Source organism: Oncorhynchus tshawytscha, linkage group LG13 (genome assembly GCF_018296145.1).
Source record: "Oncorhynchus tshawytscha isolate Ot180627B linkage group LG13, Otsh_v2.0, whole genome shotgun sequence".
Classification (NCBI taxonomy): domain Eukaryota; kingdom Metazoa; phylum Chordata; class Actinopteri; order Salmoniformes; family Salmonidae; genus Oncorhynchus; species Oncorhynchus tshawytscha.
This window is the reverse complement of record NC_056441.1, coordinates 22,286,274-22,309,472: the sequence shown is the minus strand read 5'-3', so window position 1 is coordinate 22,309,472 and position 23,199 is coordinate 22,286,274. Positions and strand designations below refer to the sequence as shown.

Here is a 23,199-nt window from a genome sequence, read left to right as displayed (position 1 = left end):
GATATTTAAAAAGTAAAGTACAGATACCCCAAAAAGCTACTTAAGTAGTACTTTCAAGTATTTTTTACTTAAGTACTTTACACCACTGCCAAACAGCAAGTTACAAGTGACCATATGGGATTTGTGTGTGTTCAGACAGCAGTCATTTGCTGTCATGGCTACGCTAGTGGTGAGTGTGCAGTGGTGTAGGATGATTGGTGGTGGTGCTCTGCTTCTTATCACTCAGAAGTTATGTAGCAAGCTATGATGACAACAATGCCTGCCATGGACGTTTCCCAGTCTCTTTGAATGTTCAAAATCATAGTGATAAAACACTTTTAATTAAAGCCTCAAAGGGAGTCATTTTTCTCAAGCCACAGCAGTCAACTAGCTAGATAGGTAGCTGTTTAGCTTTGGTAGCACATTCACTAATTTTTACTACATATTCATCTCCAGCACCACCACAACATCAATATATACAAAAATGGCTTGTTTCTATGTTTTGTAATAAAAAAAGATAGTGGAAGATAAGTGTTTCCAATGACATCATCAGTGTGCATCATGTCATTTTAACCAATTATGGTTACAATGATGAGTAGGTATTGCCACACCAATGATGTAATTGGAAACACTTATTTTCCTCTATGTTTTTTTACTACTAAACATAGACATTTTCACATACAGTATGTTGATGTAGAGGTGGTGCTGGAGATGATGAATGTGAAGTTGTTCTTGTCAAACTAAGCAGAGCAGCTAGCATGCAACAAGATATGCCAAATAACATTCTAAACATTACTTGAGGGCAAATATATCAGATTTGACTGTTCAAACACAAGTCGCATGGCGACAGATTTGTATCTGACTTCAAACCACCTACAAAGGTTGTTTGAAATGTGGCTTGACTGCAAATCAGATATGTAAAGTCACTTCAAACTGCCAATGTGAACAAGGCTTTAGATTGGCACAATATTATGGTGTGTATAAAATGTACATTTTTGAGTGGATGGAAGTTTGAACATTTCTGGGGGTTAACAAGAGGTGAGATATATTATCAGACAGTCAATGCAAGGTAGAGAGGAGAGGAAAGTGGGGAGAGGAAATTGGGGAGAGGGGAGTGGGGAGGGGAAAGTGGGGAGAGGATATTGGGGAGAGGGGAAAGTGGGGAAAGGAAAGTGGGGAGTGGGGAGGGGAAAGTGGGGAGAAGAAATTGGGGAGAGTTGAGTGTGGAGGGGAAAGTGGAGAGGGGAAAGTGGGGATAGGAAAGGGGGAGAGGAAAGTGGGGAGAGGAAAGTGGGGAGAGGGGAGTGGGGAGGGGAAAGTGGGGAGAGGGGAGTAGAGGTAAAGGGAGAGGGGGGAATCAAACATATAGAGACTTGTCTAGATGGGGTGTGTGTGTCTGCTAAACGACTAAAATGTAAAACCTTTGTGCGTGTGAGTGTTGGTTTTGACAGAGACGGCTGGAGAGAGATTTAGAGTAGAAGTCCAGACTGCAGACTCAGTTCAGAGACAGAGACGGGGGCTAGGGGCATAATCTGGTGTCTGTGTGTGTACGTGCATGTTTTTGTGCGTGTGTATATGTGTGTCTCACACCGGTGCGATGTGCTGGTCAGCGGTGTAACGTGTTTGAAGGTTTCCAGACTGCATTGGGAGACGCCGCCGAGTGATCAGAACATCAGACTAACTGACGCTACCATGACAACAAAGGCAGACCGACAGTCAGACAGACAGACAAAGACCTGCTACACACAGAAGTGGTCCCCCCATTTTGATCTCTATATTTGGGTCAATTAAAATAAATGTTAGTCAGAAACTTCTAAAATCTTTATCAATGCAGAGTTGAAATGGAGGATGTTATGTGAACTAATATACAAGGGTATCTGCATACGTTAGCATGTGGCCTTGATTAATATGTTAGCTTTTTTATTCATAAGAATAAATGTTTCAGAGGAATAATAAATGTTAATAATGTAATAAATGTTTCAGATGACACAGACTACAGAGATAGACTAATAACATACAGTACATGGCTCCATTTTCCTCACACACAACAGCACAACATTGTAAAACTCACTACTATATTTATTGGGCTGCAGGTAGCCTAGCGGTTTGAGTGTTGGGACAGAAACTGAAAGGTCACTAGTTTAAATTCTGAGCCGAAAAGGTGCAAAATCTGACGATGTGCCCTTGGGCAAGGCACTTAATCCAAATTGCTCCAGGGTTGCCGTTGATATTGGCAGACCCTGGCTGTGACCCCACTCTCCGAAGGTGTCTCAGGGAGAGTTGGGATGCAAAAAAACATACATTTCTAATACACGTGTGAAATTATTATAAAAGTTTATACTGCAGTGTAATTTAGGATTTGTTGAAGCTTCTTTAACCATGTCCATGACAGAAAGAGACAATTTATTTGACTGGAGTTTAAATAAACTAACACCACAAAACACATGTAGCATAATACATACATAATATTGCCATACCAACCCATCTATCAATGTTATGGTTCTTTTCATTGTTTGTGGGGAAAATGATGGCCATAGTGTTCTATAGTTGTAAAAAGTATCTGTATACTATTCAGTATTAAATGTCTTGTTTTTTGTAAACTGTGTTTTGAAGAGTGATGTTGGTGGTGAAGATGGGGGTTATGTAAAAAAATTGTGTTTTTCTGTAATTAGGATTTAAGTGCTGTTCTGTAAGAGTAAAATAGCCAAATACCACACTGTCTGTACCTTCATGACAGTATTTGAGTCAATGATTGATTGATCGATAAATTCAGTTCCTTGCCCAGCCCATTAGGTTTTGTAATATAATTATTATTGACAGAAACTGCTCAGATGTCCTCACAGGGTGAACTCTACTGCTTCCTGGTCTCTTTCTGACATCATCTCTGTCTGGTCCATCCGTTTCTAGATATTGGTTCCATTGAACAACAGTGTTAGGATGAAGTGTGTTTGTGTGTGTTCTAATAATAAACTCATAAATCTATAATTTTGTGATGCTAAGCGGTGTGTGTGTGATTGCGTGCTGGCACTTTTCAAACATAATGGAAAAGAACGAGACAATATGTACATGGCTAGTTTTCCAACATGAAGACAAGGATTTTCAAAATAGGTAATATCAACTCTCAGTCGCTGTTGACTAAGTTTGGAATCTTTTCCTTGCTCTTCTCGACCTTGGCTGCCTCTTGATAATGAGAAGGTCACTTTCTTTCTCATCTTGATTTTATCTTGCGTATGTGTGTGTGTGTGTGTGTATTTGTGCGTGCACGTGGTTGACTCTAAGTATAAGTGTCTCTCACATCTAATGGTCTCTCTGTGAGCTACGATCTACAACCTACGACTCCTCACAATCAGAATTTAACAGTGACCTGGTCTGAACTATGAACTCTAACCTCTAGCTGGCTCTCTGATGTCTGTACACCCACTCCTTCCACGTCTGCAAATTTCCTTTAGAAACAGTTAGAGAAAGAGGCAGGAGGGCAGGAAAAGAGAGAAAGACGAGGAGAGACAGAGGAAAAGCGACAGAGAGAGGAGGATGAAGACAGAGAAAGAGAGGGGGGTAATAGAGAGAGAGTGACAGAGTAAGGGTGAGAGAGAGAATGTTCCCCAGTGGGTTTTTCTCACCACTGTGTGATAAATGGCACTGAGACTCCATGTTCAAACATGACTGTTTTCTCTGGCTGCTATCCTCTTCTCCGCTTAGCTCTCTGTCTCTCTCTCCTGCTTCCTCCACTCTCTCTCTTTCTCTCCCTTCCTCCACTCAGGTTTCTCTCTCCCTCTCCCTCGGATCTGCTTTGGCCCAGGCCGGATCCGGATTCATCAAATGGACCCGCACCATCTCATCCCCTCCTGTCCAGTAGAAAGACCTCTATGTGACAGCTCTGTCAGGCTATATGTGTGCCATGACCCACCTTTGTTACAAAGAATAAAACATTCATTTTAATGTACAGTAAAACAAAGCACTGCAGGTTTTTCCTTCACAAGATCAGTCAGAAGGTGACAACAGGAGCAACAAGGAAATATCTAAAATACATAGTTTGATCAAAACAATGAATATTATTATAAACATTATTGGAGCTCAAACAACTCCTATTATGCCTCACAACTCCGATGATGCTCTGTTGCCTATGTAATACACTGCAGGAGCAGTAGTACTGGCACAGGGCTGAGTGTTGGGTTGAGGGCTGGGCACAAGGCTGGGTGTTGGGTTGAGGGCTGGGCACAAGGCTGGGCTTTGGGTTGAGGGCTGGGCACAAGGCTGGGTGTTGGGTTGAGGGCTGAGGACGGCACAAAGCTGGGTGTTGGGTTGAGGGCTGGGCACAAGGCTAATTGGAATGAATGGCAGTAGAGGCGTAGGTGATGTATTTCCTGCTTTTATTTATGCAGGAAAATAACAGTAAGGCATTTGATATATCAGATTGTTTTTATATAAATTCTGTTTGCCTGTCCCGATCCTCTCTCCCTCGCTGGCTCACCTGCTCCTCTTTTTCTTTGCAATGAAAAACACTAGTGTGCGTTTGGTCTTCGGTCTGTTGCGTGTATAATAGCTCAGCCTACTCATTGATAGCCCCTACTTTAGTGAACTTGCACGATACATTGCATGCCAAGAAATACAGCATTGCGATAGCCTACATCTTTTGATTACCGATGCACAGTTCTGACTGTCTGCCTTGAGGCCGACATGCCTACCTATTACCTATGCATGGCTGTGCCCCTCCCATCTCTCTCTCGCCCCGCTAGCTCGCTCTGTCTTTGCTGTGTAATATGCGAGAGTTTGTGTTCTCGAAGTAGACTATGGAAAATAGTTTCCTCCGTTGCAAAAATACTGAATCTTAGGAGTTGATAGGTTGAAGCTTGACACCCAGAAATGTGAGTCGACAACGGGAGTCTACTGGCAAGGAGTCGAGGAATCTATTATTTTGGAGTCGACTCCCACTTGTACTCTAAAACGGCTCAAACTAAAAATCACTGTTCTATATCAACCTTTGGAAAGGAAAGTTCACCTGTGTTGGACTGGTAAAAAAACAGAGGGATAGGATGGCCTGAGATGGAGGTAAAAATAAAGATAGACTCACCAGCGATAGAGAGGTAGAAGTTGTTGACTTCCCTGGCTCCTTTTGAAACAGCCAGACATATCTGACAGAGATTATTTAGTGCTTCCTTGTATAGCACTTACATTTTCCAAGCTGTGTACAGTCCTATCAAAATATCTTATCCCAGTCACCTCAGGTGAACTTCATGAAGGTATCAACACCTGTGCTTTCATATCCTGACACCCACTCCCTCAATTTGAGGGAATGAAAATAACTTCCTTGTTTATTAACTGATTTGGAAGATAATTCATACAATAGGTCAATTTATTAGCAAGAGAGGTTTCAGATTAGAATGGAATGATTACTTATACATTCAGATATACCTTTCTGTTTTTTCAATGAAATTCAATTCCGCATTGAAAAAGTAGCAAGTTTAAGTGTTTCACCTGAGCGGTTCTCACCACAAGTCAGAGACCACTATTATGACACACCAAATGTGTTTGATGGATTATTTTTGTCTTCTTCTAATGCCTCTTCATGGGAAAGTAATCCAAAAGTAACGGAAAATAATACGATTACGTTGCTGAGTTTGGATAATCCCAAAATTACGTTACTGAGTTTGGATAATCCCAAAATTACGTTACTGAGTTTGGATAATCCCAAAATTACGTTACTGAGTTTGGATAATCCAAAAATTACGTTACTGAGTTTGGATAATCCCAAAATAACGTTACTGAGTTTGGATAATCCAAAAATTACGTTACTGAGTTTGGATAATTCAAAAATTACATTACTGAGTTTGGATAATTCAAAAATTACGCTACTGAGTTTGGATAATCCAAAAATTACGTTACTGATTACAATTTTGGGCAGGTAAATAGTAACAGATTACATTTGTGAAGTCAAGATTTTTATTCTACTCTATTCTGTGGTCAGACCCTTAAAAAAAAATCCACTTAAAATGACATGCCCAAATCTAACTGCCTGTAGCTCAGGACCTGAAATGAATGTAGGAGAATATAACACATTAGATCTGGTTAAAGATAATACAAACAAAAAAACATGCGTTTCTATTCTGTTTTATCTTTGAAATGCAAGAGAAAGGCCATCATATAATATTACATTTTAGGCACAATTTAAATTTTAGAGCAGTGTGTGTGCAAAGTTTCAGATGAATCCATTGAAACATGGCAATACTGGACAATATTGTGTATCAGTCTGCCCAAATGTGCCGAATTGGTCAATTGATACATTTTCAAGTACATAACTATAGAAAACATACAAAAATAATATGGTGATACAACATGTAAGTTTACACACTCCCAGGAAAGTCATACATGATGGATCATTAGCTTATACACTAACTTCCACACATCTAGTTGGCCAGGCGGGGTGGGTGTGGAGCCAGAGACAGCAGGGGTTCAAACTGTAGAACCCAGTTCCTACATTTGAACATAAACATTTATTTTATCAAACAAAACTGTGCTACATTTTATTTCTGGGACCCTCAGGATGACAAATCAGAGCAAGATTCCTGAATATAAGTACATGAATTACCTTCAGAGGTGAATGTATCAAACCAGTTGCCTTGATAAAAGTGTTTTGTTGTTGTGCACTCTCCTCAAACAATAGCATGGTATTATTTCACTGTAATAACGACTGTTAATTGGACACTGCAGTTAGTAAATTAGACATACAGCTGTATCTATGTCCTGGAAAGTTTGCTGTTGCTTACAACAGTCATGCTAATCACATAAGCGCACGTTAGCTCAACCGTCCCAGTATAGGGACACCGATCCCGTAGTTAATAACATCATACTAAACAGAAAGCAACGATCACTAAAGAAGGCTTGGTTTTACCATGTGGTTTTATTATTAAAGAACCATGTGAATATCTTTATATATTTCCTTGTAAGACAGTGAACAGTTTGATTTAAAACGTGGACAATAGACAAGAGGGGAGTGAACATACATAACAGAGAATGGCCACATATCACTATCATCACCAATTTAATACCACAATATCCCTCACTGTCCGTACCTCTGCACTGTACATGTTAGTGCACATGATCCAGAACTATTAAAAAAACATGATTTAAAAGGTCATATAAGCACATAAAAAAAAATTGAACTAATTTGAGCCAATCAGAACCTCCGGAACCTCAGAATAAATACGACCCAGTGGGAGGAACCAAGGCCAGGCGGCATTCTGGGAAAACCTGCCGTCACTCGTTTCTGTCATTTAGTTCAGCTTTTTCTTTCTTTCTCTATATCTTTCTTTCCTTCTTTATTTTCAGTGCGTCCAGAGTGTGCTACTGATCCTAAGCATCCAGGAACTCATCTAGAAACTCCATCACTTCCCCCTGTACACACACACACACACACACACACACACACATATCATTGAACCTGTAAGTATTCAACTGTAAGTATAGAACCTGAAGACTAACCATTCTCTATGGTTTCCTGATGGATATGCAGTGTAAATAAGGACTAACTACACTCTGATCAGACAGAGCCTCCAATTGGGTCTCCAGTTCCAGTCCTGGAGAACTACTGGGTGTACAGGCTCCAGTTCCAGTCCTGGAGAACTACTGGGTGTACAGGCTCCAGTTCCAGTCCTGGAGAACTACTGGGTGTACAGGCTTCAGTTCCAGTCCTGGAGAACTACTGGGTGTACAGGCTCCAGTTCCAGTCCTGGAGAACTACTGGGTGTACAGGCTTCAGTTCCAGTCCTGGAGAACTACTGGGTGTACAGGCTTCAGTTCCAGAACTGCTCTAACAGACCTTATTTGGCTAATCAAGGTCCTGATGAACAGCTGGTTGGCTTATCTACATGTGTTAGAGTTGGGCTGGCGCAGAATCCTGCAGTACGGTGGCTCTCCAGGAGGAGGATTGGCCACTCTTATCTATAGGCGAGTCATGCTGCCCCCAAGTTAACAACTTTGGCACTACATCTATGGGTTATTATTAGACATGCCTTTATTGTTGTGAGTGAGCAGTGTGTGAGTGATCAGCGCCTCCCTGTGGTGAGGTCAGATACAGCAGTCTGGTAAACACTAGTCACATTGTACTGCTTGGACACAGGTCATGTGATGTGAGAGGAATCTGTATCACTAGTTTACAGAAAGATTACATAGAAGACCCACTTCTGGACACATATATTGTATGACTCAACAATTGTGACATTTGAGACACAAATGGAGACACACACACACACACACACACGTACCTCGTCATCGCTCGCTAGGTGTTGTCTGGAGAACTCAAGCATCTCTAGCTGCATGGTGGTCTGGTTCAAGTACCGTACTGCCTCCTAAAACACACACACAAAACACACACACAAACTAGATCAACATCGATAAACAAACCCAAATGAAGACCTCAGCATTCAGTGAACCGGTTAAAACAAAAATCGATGACAGGGGCCAAATAACCTGCATAAGGAGATAGTGGAAATGCATGCGGTTTGTGTGTGCGCGCGTGTGCTGAAAAATGTCTGTATAATATGTGTGTGTGTCTTACCGATCTAGGTAGGAAATCTTCATCGCTGAGTCCGTATTTGTCTCTGTGGTACTGGTAATACACCACGTTGTTCTTCATCACCTCATCACTGGGGTCAAACAACATGTAGCTGGTCACACACGGAACCGCGTTCTTCAGGTCATTCACTGGGGGGGGAATGGCAGAGTCAGTGTGTGTGTGTGTGTGTGTGTATGTATAACCACACAGAACACAGAAGTCCTAAATGTACATGTTTGTAATAATATTGTAGTAACATACTCACTTGTGCCATAAGACTGCTATAACACATGCATGTGTAATAATAACAGTGGTATTTGTGATAATACAGCAATATGACACTCACGTTTGTAATAGGCGAACTGTAGGTAGTGGTACATGGTTGCTACAAACTTCTCTACGATGAATCCTCCAACCACAGGAGTCAGCTCGGCCTCACACCTCACCTTCCTCTCCAACACCTCTGTGTAGTGGTCTGGGAGGGAGAGGGGGGAATGGGAGAGAGAGAAGAGGTAGAGGGGGGGGGTTATCATCACGAGTGACCTGTTCAAGATGATCAAGAGAAATCATAAATCCATTTGTCTAAATCAACCTTTGGACAGGTAAATATATCTGTGTTGGACTGGTAAATGACATGGAGGACATCCTCGCCTTAGATGGAGAGGATGAAAGAAAGATAGACTGACCAGCAATGGAGGGGTAGAAGTCTTTGAAGTCTTTGACCTCCCTGGCTCCTTCTGAAGCAGCCAGACATTCGTCGTAGACCTTGAAGAAATCCCTTAGAGCGAGCTCCATGTCTGACACTGAGGTACGGTAGTTATCACCGTTATACGCACGGACCGCTCGCACAAACAACATCTGGAACAACAACACACACACATTGATACAGATTACATTACGAAGTTCATTTGAACTATTGAACTAGATTAGCCCAGGGCTCAGATTAGCCCAGGGCTCAGATTAGCCCAGGGCTCAGATTAGCCCAGGGCTCAGATTAGCCCAGGGCTCAGATTAGCCCAGGGCTCAGATTAGCCCAGGGCTCAGATTAGCCCAGGGCTCAGATTAGACCAGGGCTCAGATTAGCCCAGGGCTCAGATTAGACCAGGGCTCAGATTAGACCAGGGCTCAGATTAGACCAGGGCTCAGATTAGACCAGGGCTCAGATTAGCCCAGGGCTCCCGAGTGGTGCAGCGGTCTAAGGCACTGCATCTCAGTGCTACAGACCCTGGTTCGATTCCAGGCTGTATCACAATCGGCCGTGATTGGGATTCCTATAGGGCGGTGCACAACTGGCCCAGCGTCGTCCGGGTTTTGCCGGGGTAGGCCGTCATTGTAAATAAGAATTTGTTCTACATGACTTGCCTAGTTAAATAAAGGTTAAATAAATAAAAAGACCAGATTTTATTCACCAGAGCACAACCTGCATCTGTGCAACACTACAGCGCTCCCTAAACCAGCCCAACTGAGACCTCAGACAATTGTCCTAAAGAGAAAGTGGCTACGGTCCGTGTTCAGTCTTAGAGCTCTGAAAGCCTTTACATCCTCCTGTGACTTCAGTCTGGTCCCCTAACCACCTCTAACCCCAGCCATGGAGAGAAGTATTGGTGCATGTGTGTGTGCATCCATGTGTGTGCGTGTGTATGCGTATGTACGCAAGTGTACGTGTGTGTACCTCGTAGGACTTGGTCTCCAGGTCTGTGAGGTGTTCTTCAGCTCCAGGTAGAGTCCTGTAGTAGGCCATGTTCCTCTGCATCATCTCATCATCAGGGTGCTTCAGGAGGAAGGTGTGGGCAGCAGACACTGCCTTGGCCAGGTTATCAGACTGGGGGAGAGAGGAGAGTTATACACACACACACACACACACACACACAAACTGAGGCAGACAGGTTCACACACAAAACAGAGGCAGGCATATACACACACACACAAGCTACTCATATAAAGTGAACAAAAGCACAGGGCCCTCTTCCTTAGTTTTGCCTCTGTGCATCCTCGTGAGAGAACACATTACTTAATAGAGTACAGTAGCATAACAGAGTGCAGAGGAGTGCTTGTAAACTACACAGTTCTAGTTATTGAAAACACACAATTTGTTTTATCTAAAATACAACTTAGAAAGTACTTCTTTAAATATCAAATGCATTCAGTTATATTAGTTTTGAGAGACAGGCAGCTCCTCCACAGATTTAAATGAACCCTCTCCTGCTCATAGAAAATACAAATTAAATACAAAATATATACTGCAGAGAGCCGCATTGATTTCACTCTCTCTCAAAGTGATTTCACTCACTTTGAAGTAGGCGAACTGCAGGTATTTATATGGTTCCCGTTTCTCGAACTCCTCCACGGTGTCCCGGCTGGGCATGGTCTGTCTGAAGGCGGGCAGCCCCTGTTTGCACCGCTTGAGACACTGGGCCCTCTTCATAACGTTACCAAACACACGCAGCTCCGGGAAGTCCGTAAACTTCTCCTCGTTGTCAAGTCGCACTGAGCTGCAGTTGAGGTTGCAGAAGGCCTCGCTGTCCCTGAGCAGCCTGTACAACCGGAGAGAGACCTCGAGATAGTCAACTGTCTCCTGCCATTTCTCTCCGGTGTACTGGTCCAGCGCGTATTTATACGCGGAGTCCAGCGGCATTAGTTCATTACGCGGAAAACTCCGGAAGCTGTATTTCTCGTATTGGCAGAAGACTATTGTAACGGAAACCGCGAATAGAAGCAGAGAGATTAGCGGAGTGCTGGAGGTTGCCATCTTTAGTTTTTGTGTAGAGGTGGGACGGCTGGGCTACGTCTCTACTCTATTCTGCTCTCTGTGCCGTGCGAGGGTGGGACAGGGACCGCCTCTAACCCCACCACGTATCCGGATACAACTCTCCCTCCCCTGGCTGCTCTGGGCAGGGTGACGGGGTGAGGGGTGGCGAACCACCGGGGCTCCATGCACCTCCCCCTAAATCAGTGCTGTTCTAGAGAGATCTGGGAGTAACATGGGTTGGGAAAATTAGACCACTGCACTAGTTTACACTGGACTATTTTACATCAAACTACATGTAAACGATTGCCAAAATTACAGATCAAGTTAAGGAGTGATTTCCATTTGTGGCCCTCCAGACTAGATGCCAAATGGCCACACAATGTAATGTGATTAATCTGACGCAGCGACAATGAGAAGTAGCCTAGTGAAACTGCTTGTTCAGTAGTAGACTTTGGAGAGTCTGCAGTTGAAAGTCTGCTGCCTATACCTATTTAAACATGTCTATTTTTCATATTTATGTTCGGCTATGTATGTTTTATAAACGTGTTGGTTATGTTATATAAAACGTGTATATTCTTGTATAGGCCTATCACCCACTAATTAGGGTTGTCTCTGTAGCCTACAGACTTCCCCCTCCCCTGCCACGTCGAGACATTCCAGAGAGAGAGAGAGAGGGTCACACACAGAAACACCCCCTGAAAAACTCAGACACTGTTCCACCGCCACTCCATAGCCAAGCCTTGCGTAATAGCCCTATAGACTGTACATGTGTGACTGAATGTAAACTAGGCCTATTCTACAGTAGTAGTTTGTGTTTGTTGGTCTTGCGGTGGGGATGTAGTTTATTTGATCTCTAGCTGTGACTATAGGCCCTCAGTTTGGCGTTTCCACGTCTACATATCTGTTGTGCGCTACTGCGCCTGCGCCATACGTGGTACCCAAATCCTCCCATTCAATTCAATCCCGAACAGACAGGGATCAAGGGAAGAAGACAAGAACTGGAAGCAGAAGACCAGAGGAATCGGAACAATCGGGGGTTAAAGAAAGAGATCGATAACAACCGTTACAAGTCACGGTTATCCACCATACTTTTTGTCGGTAAAGGAGAGGCGTGTGAAGATGAAACAGTGCGTGCACGGGATGATATATCTGACGGTTCTGGTGGCGTTTGCCGCCTGTGACGCCCCTCCGGTACCGTTAGATGACATCGTGATTGAGAAAACGTTCGTGCCAGAGCAGTGCGTGCGCGCTGTGAAAGTAGGGGATTATGTTCGCTACCATTATAATGGCATGTTCCCGGATGGAAAGAAATTTGACTCCAGGTAAGAAAGTTTTTATTTTCCACTCTTCTCCACTCCTGTAGTTCCTGCACGCAGTTCACGTTGCAGAGAGTAGCGTGCACGTCAATAAATTTAAGCGTGCGTTTTATTAGCCGGTCGGACCAAACAGCCACGCAGGCAGAGAGAACGAGAGCCCCCCATTCACTGAGCGAGAGGGAGACTCTTCATGCAGTCTCCAAGTCTGAACTAAATAAATAGTGAAACTATATTTTCACTCCAGAGTAAACAGTCATATTCTGCTACTAAATACACCGGGTGATAATATATGGTTCATTAACCAACTGCAAGGACGTACACATGTAGGCCTTCCTAGCCTACTCTAGAGCATGCACACACAGGTAGCATATCTGGTGTGTGAGTGTACGGCCAGCGGAGTGATCATGTCAAATAAAAAAATAGTACAAATATGAATAAATTCATTAATGTAAACCCTTGGGCAGAAAGAGACCAGTAGGCCCAATAAGTAATGTGCGTGGCAGAACTGAGATACAGTTGGCCAGTGTAGTAGGCTAGGCCTAGTGATACGACATGGTAACCACAGTCTCACCGCAGCCAACCAAGTACTACTGTCTGGACAGAGAGATACATGACTGAGTGAATCAGTGAAGTAAGTGAGTGAATGAATACATGAACGTATGGACATTTTCCCCTTGTTTCTTGTCTTTCTTTCTGTCTTTTTTGTTTGAGATGTTGGCAGCTCCCATAACTTGTGTGTGTTGCAGCTATGACCGCAGCAGCACCTACAATGTGTATGTGGGTAAGAAGCAGCTAATTGAAGGGATGGACAGAGCTCTGGTAGGGATGTGTGTCAACGAGAGACGACTGGTCAAGATTCCCCCACAACTGGCCTACGGGAAGGAAGGATACGGTAAGTTCATAACATAGATTTGAACATTAATATACATCATATAATGGAGTTTTAGCTTATAATTGAGGTTTGGGAGCAAAGACATCTCAACTCCTCCCCTATAACCAATCAATAACTATATTTATACTTACCTGTTCTACCTGTAACCTGTGTGTTTTGCATGTAACAATAAACATAGCTCATAACTTAGTTGATAATATAGCTTGTAACATGGTTATAGACATTGTTGTCTCTTGTCTGTTTGATTAATAGTGCAGCTGCACAGGTAGCAGTGTGTGTGGGTGGTTGGATCTGTGTGTTTTTCGGTTTGTGTGTGTGTAGAAGCTGGTGTTTACTGTTCGGAGGTATTCATAAACACCAAGCATTAATGCAAGCTTGACAGGAAGTGGGTGGTCCATGTTGAATTGGGTCACAGTGACATCACAGACCAGGAAGTGCTGCTTGTTAATGTTACTGTACGCTGCATGGTGGCCTGAGATTTTATTTATTTTATTTCACCTTTATTTAACCAGGTAGGCTAGTTGAGAACAAGTTCTCATTTACAACTGTGACCTGGCCAAGATAAAGCAAAGCAGTGCAACACAAACAACAACACAGCGTTACACATGGAATAAACAAACATACAGTCAATAACACAATAGAGAAAAAGTCTTAATACAGTGTGTGCAAATGATGTAAGATCAGGGAGGTAGGCAATAAATAGGCCATAGTGGCGAAACAATTACAATTTAGCAATTAAACACTGGAGTGATAGATGTGCAAAATATGAATGTGCAAGTAGAGATACTGGGGTGCAAAGGACCAACAAAATTAATTAATAAATAACAGTATGGGGATGAGGAAGTTGGATGGGCTATTTACAGGTGCAGTGATCTGTGAGCTGCTCTGACAGCTGGTGCTTAAAGTTAGTGAGGGAGATATGGGTCTACAGCTTCAGTGATTTTTGCAATTCGTTCCAGTCATTGACAGCAGAGAACTGTAAGGAAAGGCGGCCAAACGAGGAATTGGCTTTGGGGATGACCAGTGAAATATACATGTTGGAGCGCGTGCTACGGGTGGGTGCTGCTATGGTGACCAGTGAGCTGAGACAAGGCGGGGCTTTACCTAGCAAAGACTTATAGATGACCTGGAGCCAGTGGGTTTGGTGACAAATATGAAACGAGGGCCAGCCAACGAGAGCATACAGGTTGCAGTGGTGGGTAGTATATGGGGCTGTGGTGACAGAACGGATGGCACTGTGATAGACTGCATCCAATTTGCTGAGTAGAGTGTTGGAGGCTATTTTGTAAATTACACCGCCGAAGTCAAGGATCGGTAGGATAGTCAGTTTTACGAGGGTATGTTTGGCAGCATGAGTGAAGGATGCTTTGTTGCGAAATAGGAAGCCGATTCTAGATTTATTTTGGATTGGAGATGCTTAAAACTTCTTGCGGATAAGTGGGACGCTAGCGTCCCACTTATCCGCAAGAAGTTTTAAGCATCTCTCAATACCTTCCGGTGAAATTGCAGTGCGCGAAATTCAAATGACAGAAATAGTCATATTTAACATTCATGAAAATACAAATGTCATACATCAGTTAAAAGCTTAACTTCTTGTTAATCCAGCCGCTGTGTCAGATTTCAAAAAGGCTTTACTTGAAAGCACACCATGCGATTATCTGAGGACAGCGCCCAGCCCACAAAGCATTAAAAACATTTTCTAACCAGGCAGATGCGCCACGAAAGTCAGAAATAGTAATAAAATAAATCTCTTACCTTTGAAGATCTTCTTCTGTTGGCACTCCAAAAGGTCCCAGCTACATCACAAATGGTCGTTTTGGGTATGGAGTGTCTGGAGTGTCTCCCCCTTTGAAGAGGGGGATGACCGCGGCAGCTTTCCAATCTTTGGGGATCTTAGATGATACGAAAGAGAGGTTGAACAGGCTAGTAATAGGGATTGCAACAATTTCGGCTGATAATTTTTGAAAGAGAGGGTCCAGATTGTCTAGCCCTGCTAATTTGTAGGGGTCCAGATTTTGCAGTGGTTTCAAAACATCAGCTATCTGGATTTGGGTGAAGGAGAAATGGGGAGGCTTGGGAAAGTTGCTGTGGGGAGTTCAGGGGGGGACCAGGGTAGGGGTGGCCAGGTGGAAAGCATGGCCAGCCGTAGAAAAATGCTTATTGAAATTCTCAATTATAGTGGATTTATCGGTGGTGACAGTGTTTCCTAGCCTCAGTGCAGTGGGCAGCTGGGAGGAGGTGCTCTAATTCTCCATGGATTTTACAGTGTCCCAGAACTTTTTGGAGTTTGTGCTGCAGAGTGCAAATTTCTGTTTGAAAAGCTAGCCTTTGCTTTCCTAACTGCCTGTGTACATTGGTTCCTAACTTCCCTGAAAAGTTGCATATTGCGGGGGCTATTTGATGCTAATGCCGTACGCCACAGGATGTTTTTGTGCTGGTCATGGGCAGTCAGGTCTAAAGTGAACCACGGGCTATATCTGTTCCTGGTTCTACATTTTTTGAATGGGGCATGCTTATTTAAGATTGTGAGGAAAGCACTTTTAAAGAATAACCAGGCATCTTATACTGACGGAATGAGGTCTATATCTTTCCAGGATACCTGGGCCAGGTCGATTAGGAAGGCCTAATCAAACGCTCCATAAATTGTTTCAGGGAGCGTTTGACAGTGATGAGGGGTGGTCGTTTGACTGCAGACCCATTACGGACGCAAGCAATGAGGCAGTGATTGCTGAGATCCTGGTTGAAGACAGCAGAGGTGTATTTGGAGGGCAGGTTTGTTAGGATGATATCTAAGAGGTTGCCCATGGTTATGGATTTGGGGTTGTACCTGGTAGGTTCATTGATAATTTGTGTGAGATTGACGGCATCAAACTTAGATTGTAGAATGGCCGCGGTGTTAAGCATGTCCCAGTTTAGGTCACCTAACAGCACAAGCTCTGAAGATAAATGGGAGGAAATCAATTCACATATGGTTTCCAGGTCACAGCTGGGGGCAGAGGGTGGTCTATATCAAGCGGCAACGGTGACAGACTTGTTTCTGGAAAGGTGTATTTTTAAAAGTAGAAGCTAAAAAATTTTGGGCACAGACCTGGATAGTAAGACAGAACTCTGCAGGCTAACTCTGCCCCCTTTGGCAGTTCTATCTTGTCGGAAAATGTTATAGTTAGGGATGGACATTTCTGGGTTTTTGGTGGCCTTCCTAAGCCAGGATTCAGACACAGCTAGGACATCCGGGTTGGCAAAGTGTGCTAAAGCAGTGAATAAAACAAACTTAGGGAGGAGACTTCTAATGTTAATATGCATGAAACCAAGGCTTTTACAGTTACAGAAGTCAACAAATGAGAGCACCTGGGAAGTGGGAGTGGAGCTAGGCACTGCAGGGCCTGGATTAACCTCTACATCACCAGAGGAACAGAGGAGGAGTAGGATAAGGGTATGGCTAAGGGCTATAAGAACTGGTTGTCTAGTACGTTCGGGACAGAGAGTAAAAGGAGCAGGTTTCTGGGATCGCTAGAATAGATTCAATGCATGATGTACAGACAAAGGTATGGATGTGAACACAGTTAAGGTAAATCTAGGCATTGAGTGACGATGAGAGAGGTATTGTCTCTAGAGGCATCAATTAAACCAGGTGAGGTCACCGCATTTGACATGAACAAACCCTTATTGTAGACAGATTAATCTGCTGACCCTCTTGAACTGACACATAGAGGTGAACTCTGCTTTAGTGTTGTAGGAGTGCCCTTCATTCACAGTGAGACAGACATCACAGCCCAGACCGGTGGCTTCGCTGGCATTACCCACAGTTACATGCACAGCATTAGGATTGTGTTTGTGCTATTAGTATGTGGGTATTAGTGTGGGTATTTGTGTGTGTTTGTGTGAATAAAGAGGTCACCAAGCGGACTGGTTGATTTTGCATGAGGAGAGATTAAAACAGAAATGTGTGGCCTTACTTGGAATGTGGGGACTGGTAAAGAGAGAGAGCAAGTGAGATGGAGAGAGAGAAAGGAAGATGTGGTGGCATGTATGTAGGTGTCTACTTTGTAGAGGGAGAAAAGGAGGAGCGAGTCTCTGCCAGCAGAGAGAACAACTGCCAACTCACCAGTATGGATTTAATCACAGCCATCCTCAACTTCCCTACCCCTCCTTCTCACCTCCTCTCATCTTCCCTCCCTCATAACAATGTCTGTTGCATATATGGTTTATAATCTCTGATTAATTGCCTTCTTCATAGAGATAATTCCATGTTCATCTGTCTAGTTTAACAATGAAAGAAAGAAGAGAGAAAGTGTAGAGACAGAATGAGAGAAAGAACGAGTGTAACTAATGTCATCCCCCCTTACTCCTCCAGGTGATGTAATCCCTTCAGATGCGATCCTCCATTTTGATGTTCTGTTGTTGGATGTGTGGAACCCTGATGATGTGGTTCAGATGAAGACGTACTACACCCCTGAGAACTGCTCTAGGAAGGTAGAGGTGTCAGACTACGTACGTTATCATTACAACGGAACACTGCTGGACGGAACACTGTTCGACTCCAGGTGAGACACGAGATAAGTTGTCGACGACAAAACACTACTAACACACACGTCATGCTACTAACACACACTACAACTATTATCACACACTACTAACACTCACTACATACTACTAACACACTATAACTACTAACACACACTACTAACACACGCTACACACTACTAACACAAACTACACACTTCTAACACACGCTATAGACTACTAACAGACACTACACACTACTAACACACACTACACTACTAACACACACTACAACTATTATCACACACTACTAACACTCACTACATACTACTAACACACTATAACTACTAACACACACTACTAACACACGCTACACACTACTAACACAAACTACACACTACTAACCCGCACTACACACTTCTAACACACGCTATAGACTACTAACAGACACTACACACTACTAACACACACTACACACTACTACGAAATCTACACGCACAGGGAGAGGGATGAAGAGGAAGGAGATGATAGAGGAGAGGAGGGTTACATTTGTAGGATTTCCAATAAATAAATGTCTGCTGTGTTTGTGGTCTTCTAATAAGTATTTTCTCATTCCCTCCCCTCTCCCTCCCCCTGTAGCCACACCCGTATGCGTACCTATGACACCTATGTGGGGATTGGCTGGCTGATCGCTGGCATGGATCAGGGGCTTCTGGGCATGTGTGTCGGGGAGAAACGCATCATCACCATGCCCCCATCGCTAGGATACGGATCAAACGGTGATGGTCAGTAGGTGCTGCTGGGTAATGGAGTTGTTTCTGAGTGTTATCCCAGTCCAGGCCTCTCTAGTACTATTGGACCAGAGATGGCATCATCAGTGTAACCGTCTCTCCAGGTAGTGATATCCCTGGTGTTTGACGTGGTCCTACTGAACTTACATAACCCTAGTCTAACCCTCCTATCTCTCCATCCACCCATCCCATCCCATCCCTCTCTAGGTAGTGATATCCCACAGCAGGCCTCCCTGGTGTTTGATGTAGTCCTCTTGGACCTCCATAACCCTAAAGACGGCGTCAGTATCATCAACCAGGACATACCTCAACCCTGCCACAGGAAGAGTGTTGCTGGGGACTTCATCAGATACCACTATAACGGATCACTACTGGACGGGACCTTCTTCGACTCCAGGTGAGGAAGAGAGCGATAAAGAGAGAGTGTGTGTGACTTCATAAATGTGTATGTAAAAAATGCTCCCTTATTGCCTTTGGGCATTGTTTTCCTTTTATTTGTAATTCTTCTTTTGTCCTCACGGTGGCAGTAACCTTAAACTAAACTAGATAGACAAATGAGTTCAAGATTTACTGAATGAATCCAACCAGGAGAATAAAAATGGCACTTTTATCTTACAAGAAAACAAGTAAATTTAAGTTCAGACTGAATAGGGTGTAGAATTTAGAATCTACAACTTAGAGTTACTTAGATGTAGAAATGTAGGCAAAGGTTTTGTGTTTGTAACGCGTTTCATTCTGTACATATGATTACTGTCCTCTCAGCTACTCCTGTAACTGTACATATGATTACTGTCCTCTCAGCTACTCCTGTAACTGTACAGATGATTATTGTCCTCTCAGCTACTCCTGTAACTGTACAGATGATTATTGTCCTCTCAGCTACTCCTGTAACTGTACATATGATTATTGTCCTCTCAGCTACTCCCGTAACCGTACATATGACACCTACGTGGGTAAGGGCTATGTGATTGGTGGGATGGACGAGGGTCTGATCGGAGTCTGCATCGGAGAGAAAAGACGCATCATTATCCCACCTCACCTCGGATATGGAGAGGAGGGCACAGGTATGTATAAAATAGTGTATTTGTGTGTGTGGTGTGTGTTGAGGTTTTCAGTGTACCATCATTTATAGAAAGGTGATTTCATCATCGCCCCCTCCTCTCTCCCCCACCAGGTACTAAGATCCCAGGTTCTGCTGTCTTGGTGTTTGATATCCATATCATAGACTTCCACAACCCATCAGACACAGTGGTGATCACTACCAACTATAAACCAGTGGTGTGTGAGACTCTGGCTAAGAAAGGAGACTTTGTTAAATACCACTACAACGCTTCACTCATGGATGGATCCTTCATTGACTCCACGTGAGTAGGAAGATACACTTGGACATGCAAGTACACGAGCACGCACGCACACACCACACACTTCTAACAATCGCTCTCTCCAGGTATAACTATGGGAAGACATATAACATTGTGCTAGGAGCCAACCAGGTGGTTCCAGGGATGGAGGAGGGGCTGAAGGAGATGTGTGTTGGAGAGAGAAGACACCTGGTCATACCCCCTCATCTGGGCTACGGAGAGAGGGGAGTGGGTGAGTTACACACACGCCCACACACAAACTTGGGCACAGACAAAGACACACACAAACTTGTCCACTTGCTGTTATTAACCCATTCATGTCCATTGGTGTGTTATAGATGGTGAAGTGCCGGCAAGTGCTGTCCTGATCTTCGACATCGAGATGATTGAGATGGAGGCGGGACTTCCTGATGGCTACATGTTCATCTGGAACGAGGACGTATCAGCTGACCTCTTCACTGAGATGGATGCAGATAAGGACCTACAGGTGTTGGCCTCAGAGGTACGCATCGCAGCTAAATCCCACCCTCAGCTACACACTAATAGACATACACATGACACTGTGGGTCCTCATGCATCTCACCTATTTTTGATCTGCTCTGATTGAAGACAACTGGACAGCGTATGGCTGCATCTCAGTAGTCTTAAATAGCCTCCTCTCCTTCATCTGCACTGATCTGTAAACACAAGACAAGTGAAAGCAAATATGGTGGAAGAGAAGCCCTACAGAAATAATGTTTTGTATTTCACCCATCCAGTTCATTTTGATCAGTTCAGGAAGAGAGGAGACAATCTAGTTGATTAACCGAGGCAACTGGCTAACCAATTCACAATTCTCCCTCCCTCTCTCTTCACACCCCCACCCCTTTCCCTTCCCCATCCCAGTTCTCAGACTACATTCTGCGTCAGGTGAACGAGGGTAAAGGACGTCTGGCCCCTGGGTTCGACGCATATCGCATCATTGAGAACATGTTTTCTAACCAGGACCGTAATGGCGACGGAAAGATCACAGAGGACGAGTTCAAACTGAAGGCCGACGAGACCACACACGATGAGCTATAAGAGAGGGGTGCAGAGTGTGTGTGTGTGTGTGTATGAGGGGGCTTATATGATGGCAATATAAGACAAGGAGGGTGTGTGTGTGTGTTTGTGTGTGTGAGGGATTATATTGTTGGAGGGTGGCGGGGTGAGATGGCAAAGGGTCAGATGTATAGAATTAGAGTTGGTCAGATGTCTATAGAGAACCAAAGAGAGAGGCAGGATGTATTCTGAGTAATGGGCTGAGAATCAAATGGTGGTTTAGTTAGTTTTGACCTGTCGTCTTCGGTGACCAGAGCAGTCTGGTGTTGGCATGGGGAGGGAATGAGAGGGGAGAATAGGAAAGCAGGAGGAATACATTTTGAGGAGATGAGCAATGTAAGAGCATTAGGACAAAGGCCCACATTTTTGTTAGTAGAGCAGTTTCCCAAATCCAGCCCTTAAGTACCCCCAACAGCACACATTTTCTTTGAAGCCTTGGACAAACTCGTCTGATACGTGTCAACTAATCATCAAGCCCTGGATGAGTTTAATATGGTGAGTTTTACAACAAAACGTGTGCTGTTGAGGGTAACGTTACTGGAGGACTGGAGTTGGGAAACATTGCATTAGAGGAGCTTGATGTGTTTCCATTGTTGATGATGTACCTTTGTTCACCTGCTCTGGCATCACTGATGTGTTTATTATTTTATTATTGAGTTACTGTTCAGATGGTGTTTTTTTTGTATTTTGTTGGTGTTGCCTTTTTCATCTGTGAGAGAATAAGTGCCTGACAATAATTTAGTGACAAACTCTCCACTTTCTGAAGATGATCTCTGGATCTATGTTCTGTCCCCCGTGTTTAATAGTTAGTTATTGTTTGTGGGTCAAACGGTTTCAATTTCAAATCTTCTGTCCCACCAACATATCTTATAGAGCACAATTACAGTACTATAAAAATGTTATTTATTGTATTAACAAACACCATGATGGATGCAGTCAGGTGATTGCAGAATTGCTTCTACAGTACCATCTATGCAAGTTCCGTACTATCCAGCTAACGTGTGTGTTTTAGTAAAGGTTTGCCAAATGATTCAGGTGCTAAAACTTTGTTTATATTCCTTGTTGTCATGTGTACAAACGCTTCCTGTATTCTCTGCTGTCTAAGCCAATCAAGTACAATACTACACATCTAGTCATTCAGCTGCCCACTCACAACACTGTCTCCTATGCAACATTTACCTAAATGTTGGTGCCACTATCAGGTAGTTCATTGTTTTAGTTTCCCCCCCAATAGATTGTGTTATAATTACGCTATGCTCTGCACACACACATCTCACCTGCACCAGCTTTGGCAAAGTGTGTGAAGTGTGTACGTGTGTGTTTGCAACAGTTGAGTTTGTTTTATATCTGATGCCTCTGTTTGAGAGTAATGAGTGATAATGATGCTGTAAATGTGTCGTTTCTAAGGTGCATTTGAATAAATGCACATTCCAACAAGACCTGTCTGTCTCTCTTTAGGTGCAATGTGTGTGTGTGTGTGTGGCTTGCATATGGTGGGAACTGCGCAGCCGGAATAAAAACCGCCAGGGGGCGACAGGAAGGGAGGGAGAACGGAGGAGTAATAAGATAAAGAAAGAGAGAGAGGGGAAAAAAGTGCCGGTTTGAAGTGTAAGATATGAAACTCCACTTCTTGGTCAAGGACACCAGAACAGAAACAGTTGTTTTCTAAGTTTGGAATGTATAACAACCATGGAGTCTTTAGCGCGAGCCCGCCTGCCCCTGCACACACACAGTTTCTGGCCGAGGCATAGAATTGTTTTATTGGCTTATATGGATAGGGCTAAATGTAAATGTTTCTTACAGAAGAAATATGAAAAGCATATGCATAACCATGGTAGCAACTGAAAGGGAAAAGTTTGGAGATAATGTGAGTCCAACAGTTCATCTAACACCAGACTGATTCCAAACATTACACTTGATTATATGTGCATTTGTTGACACTCTGGATACATTCAGTAACATGACAAGACTATTCCT

At 43.5% G+C, this 23,199-nt stretch overlaps 2 protein-coding genes across 3 annotated transcripts; one reads left to right on the top strand and one right to left on the bottom strand.

The window, feature by feature from the left end:
• Window positions 1-6,858: 6,858 nt before the first annotated feature.
• LOC112264479 (cartilage associated protein) lies at window positions 6,859-11,366 on the bottom strand. Its single transcript, XM_042295373.1, has 7 exons — window positions 10,821-11,366; window positions 10,203-10,352; window positions 9,217-9,388; window positions 8,877-9,005; window positions 8,534-8,679; window positions 8,241-8,324; window positions 6,859-7,371 (listed from the first exon to the last, which is right to left on the bottom strand). The coding sequence occupies exons 1-7, from the start codon at window positions 11,277-11,279 to the stop codon at window positions 7,330-7,332; spliced, it is 1,182 nt and encodes a 393-aa protein (XP_042151307.1). The 5' UTR covers window positions 11,280-11,366; the 3' UTR covers window positions 6,859-7,329.
• A 612-nt stretch (window positions 11,367-11,978) lies between these two features.
• fkbp9 (FKBP prolyl isomerase 9) lies at window positions 11,979-22,659 on the top strand. Of its 2 annotated transcripts, none has more exons than XM_042295372.1 (10): window positions 11,979-12,601; window positions 13,342-13,487; window positions 17,842-18,031; window positions 18,630-18,769; window positions 18,989-19,178; window positions 19,700-19,845; window positions 19,956-20,145; window positions 20,229-20,374; window positions 20,481-20,644; window positions 21,028-22,659. In XM_042295372.1, exons 1-10 carry the CDS (start codon window positions 12,399-12,401, stop codon window positions 21,202-21,204), a joined length of 1,692 nt encoding a protein of 563 aa, XP_042151306.1. In that variant the 5' UTR covers window positions 11,979-12,398; the 3' UTR covers window positions 21,205-22,659. The 2 variants fall into 2 exon arrangements, with proteins under 2 accessions (XP_042151306.1, XP_024296871.2); XM_024441103.2 differs by having other exon boundaries at window positions 11,980-12,601; window positions 18,630-18,775.
• Window positions 22,660-23,199: the final 540 nt, after the last annotated feature.

Excerpts from the sequence above, each read along its gene's own strand:
- LOC112264479 (XM_042295373.1), bottom strand. The coding sequence starts at position 11,279 with ATGGCAACCTCCAGCACTCCGCTAATCTCTCTGCTTCTATTCGCGGTT. Across the intron at positions 8,680-8,876 it reads ACAGTTCGCCTATTACAAAC|TGAATGACCTGAAGAACGCG; the intron begins GTGAGTGTCATA and ends TTCCCCCCCCAG. Across the intron at positions 8,325-8,533 it reads AAGATTTCCTACCTAGATCG|GAGGCAGTACGGTACTTGAA; the intron begins GTAAGACACACA and ends TGTGTGTTTTAG.
- fkbp9 (XM_024441103.2), top strand. The coding sequence starts at position 12,399 with ATGAAACAGTGCGTGCACGGGATGATATATCTGACGGTTCTGGTGGCG. Across the intron at positions 19,846-19,955 it reads ATATGGAGAGGAGGGCACAG|GTACTAAGATCCCAGGTTCT; the intron begins GTATGTATAAAA and ends CTCCCCCACCAG. Across the intron at positions 20,375-20,480 it reads CTACGGAGAGAGGGGAGTGG|ATGGTGAAGTGCCGGCAAGT; the intron begins GTGAGTTACACA and ends GGTGTGTTATAG.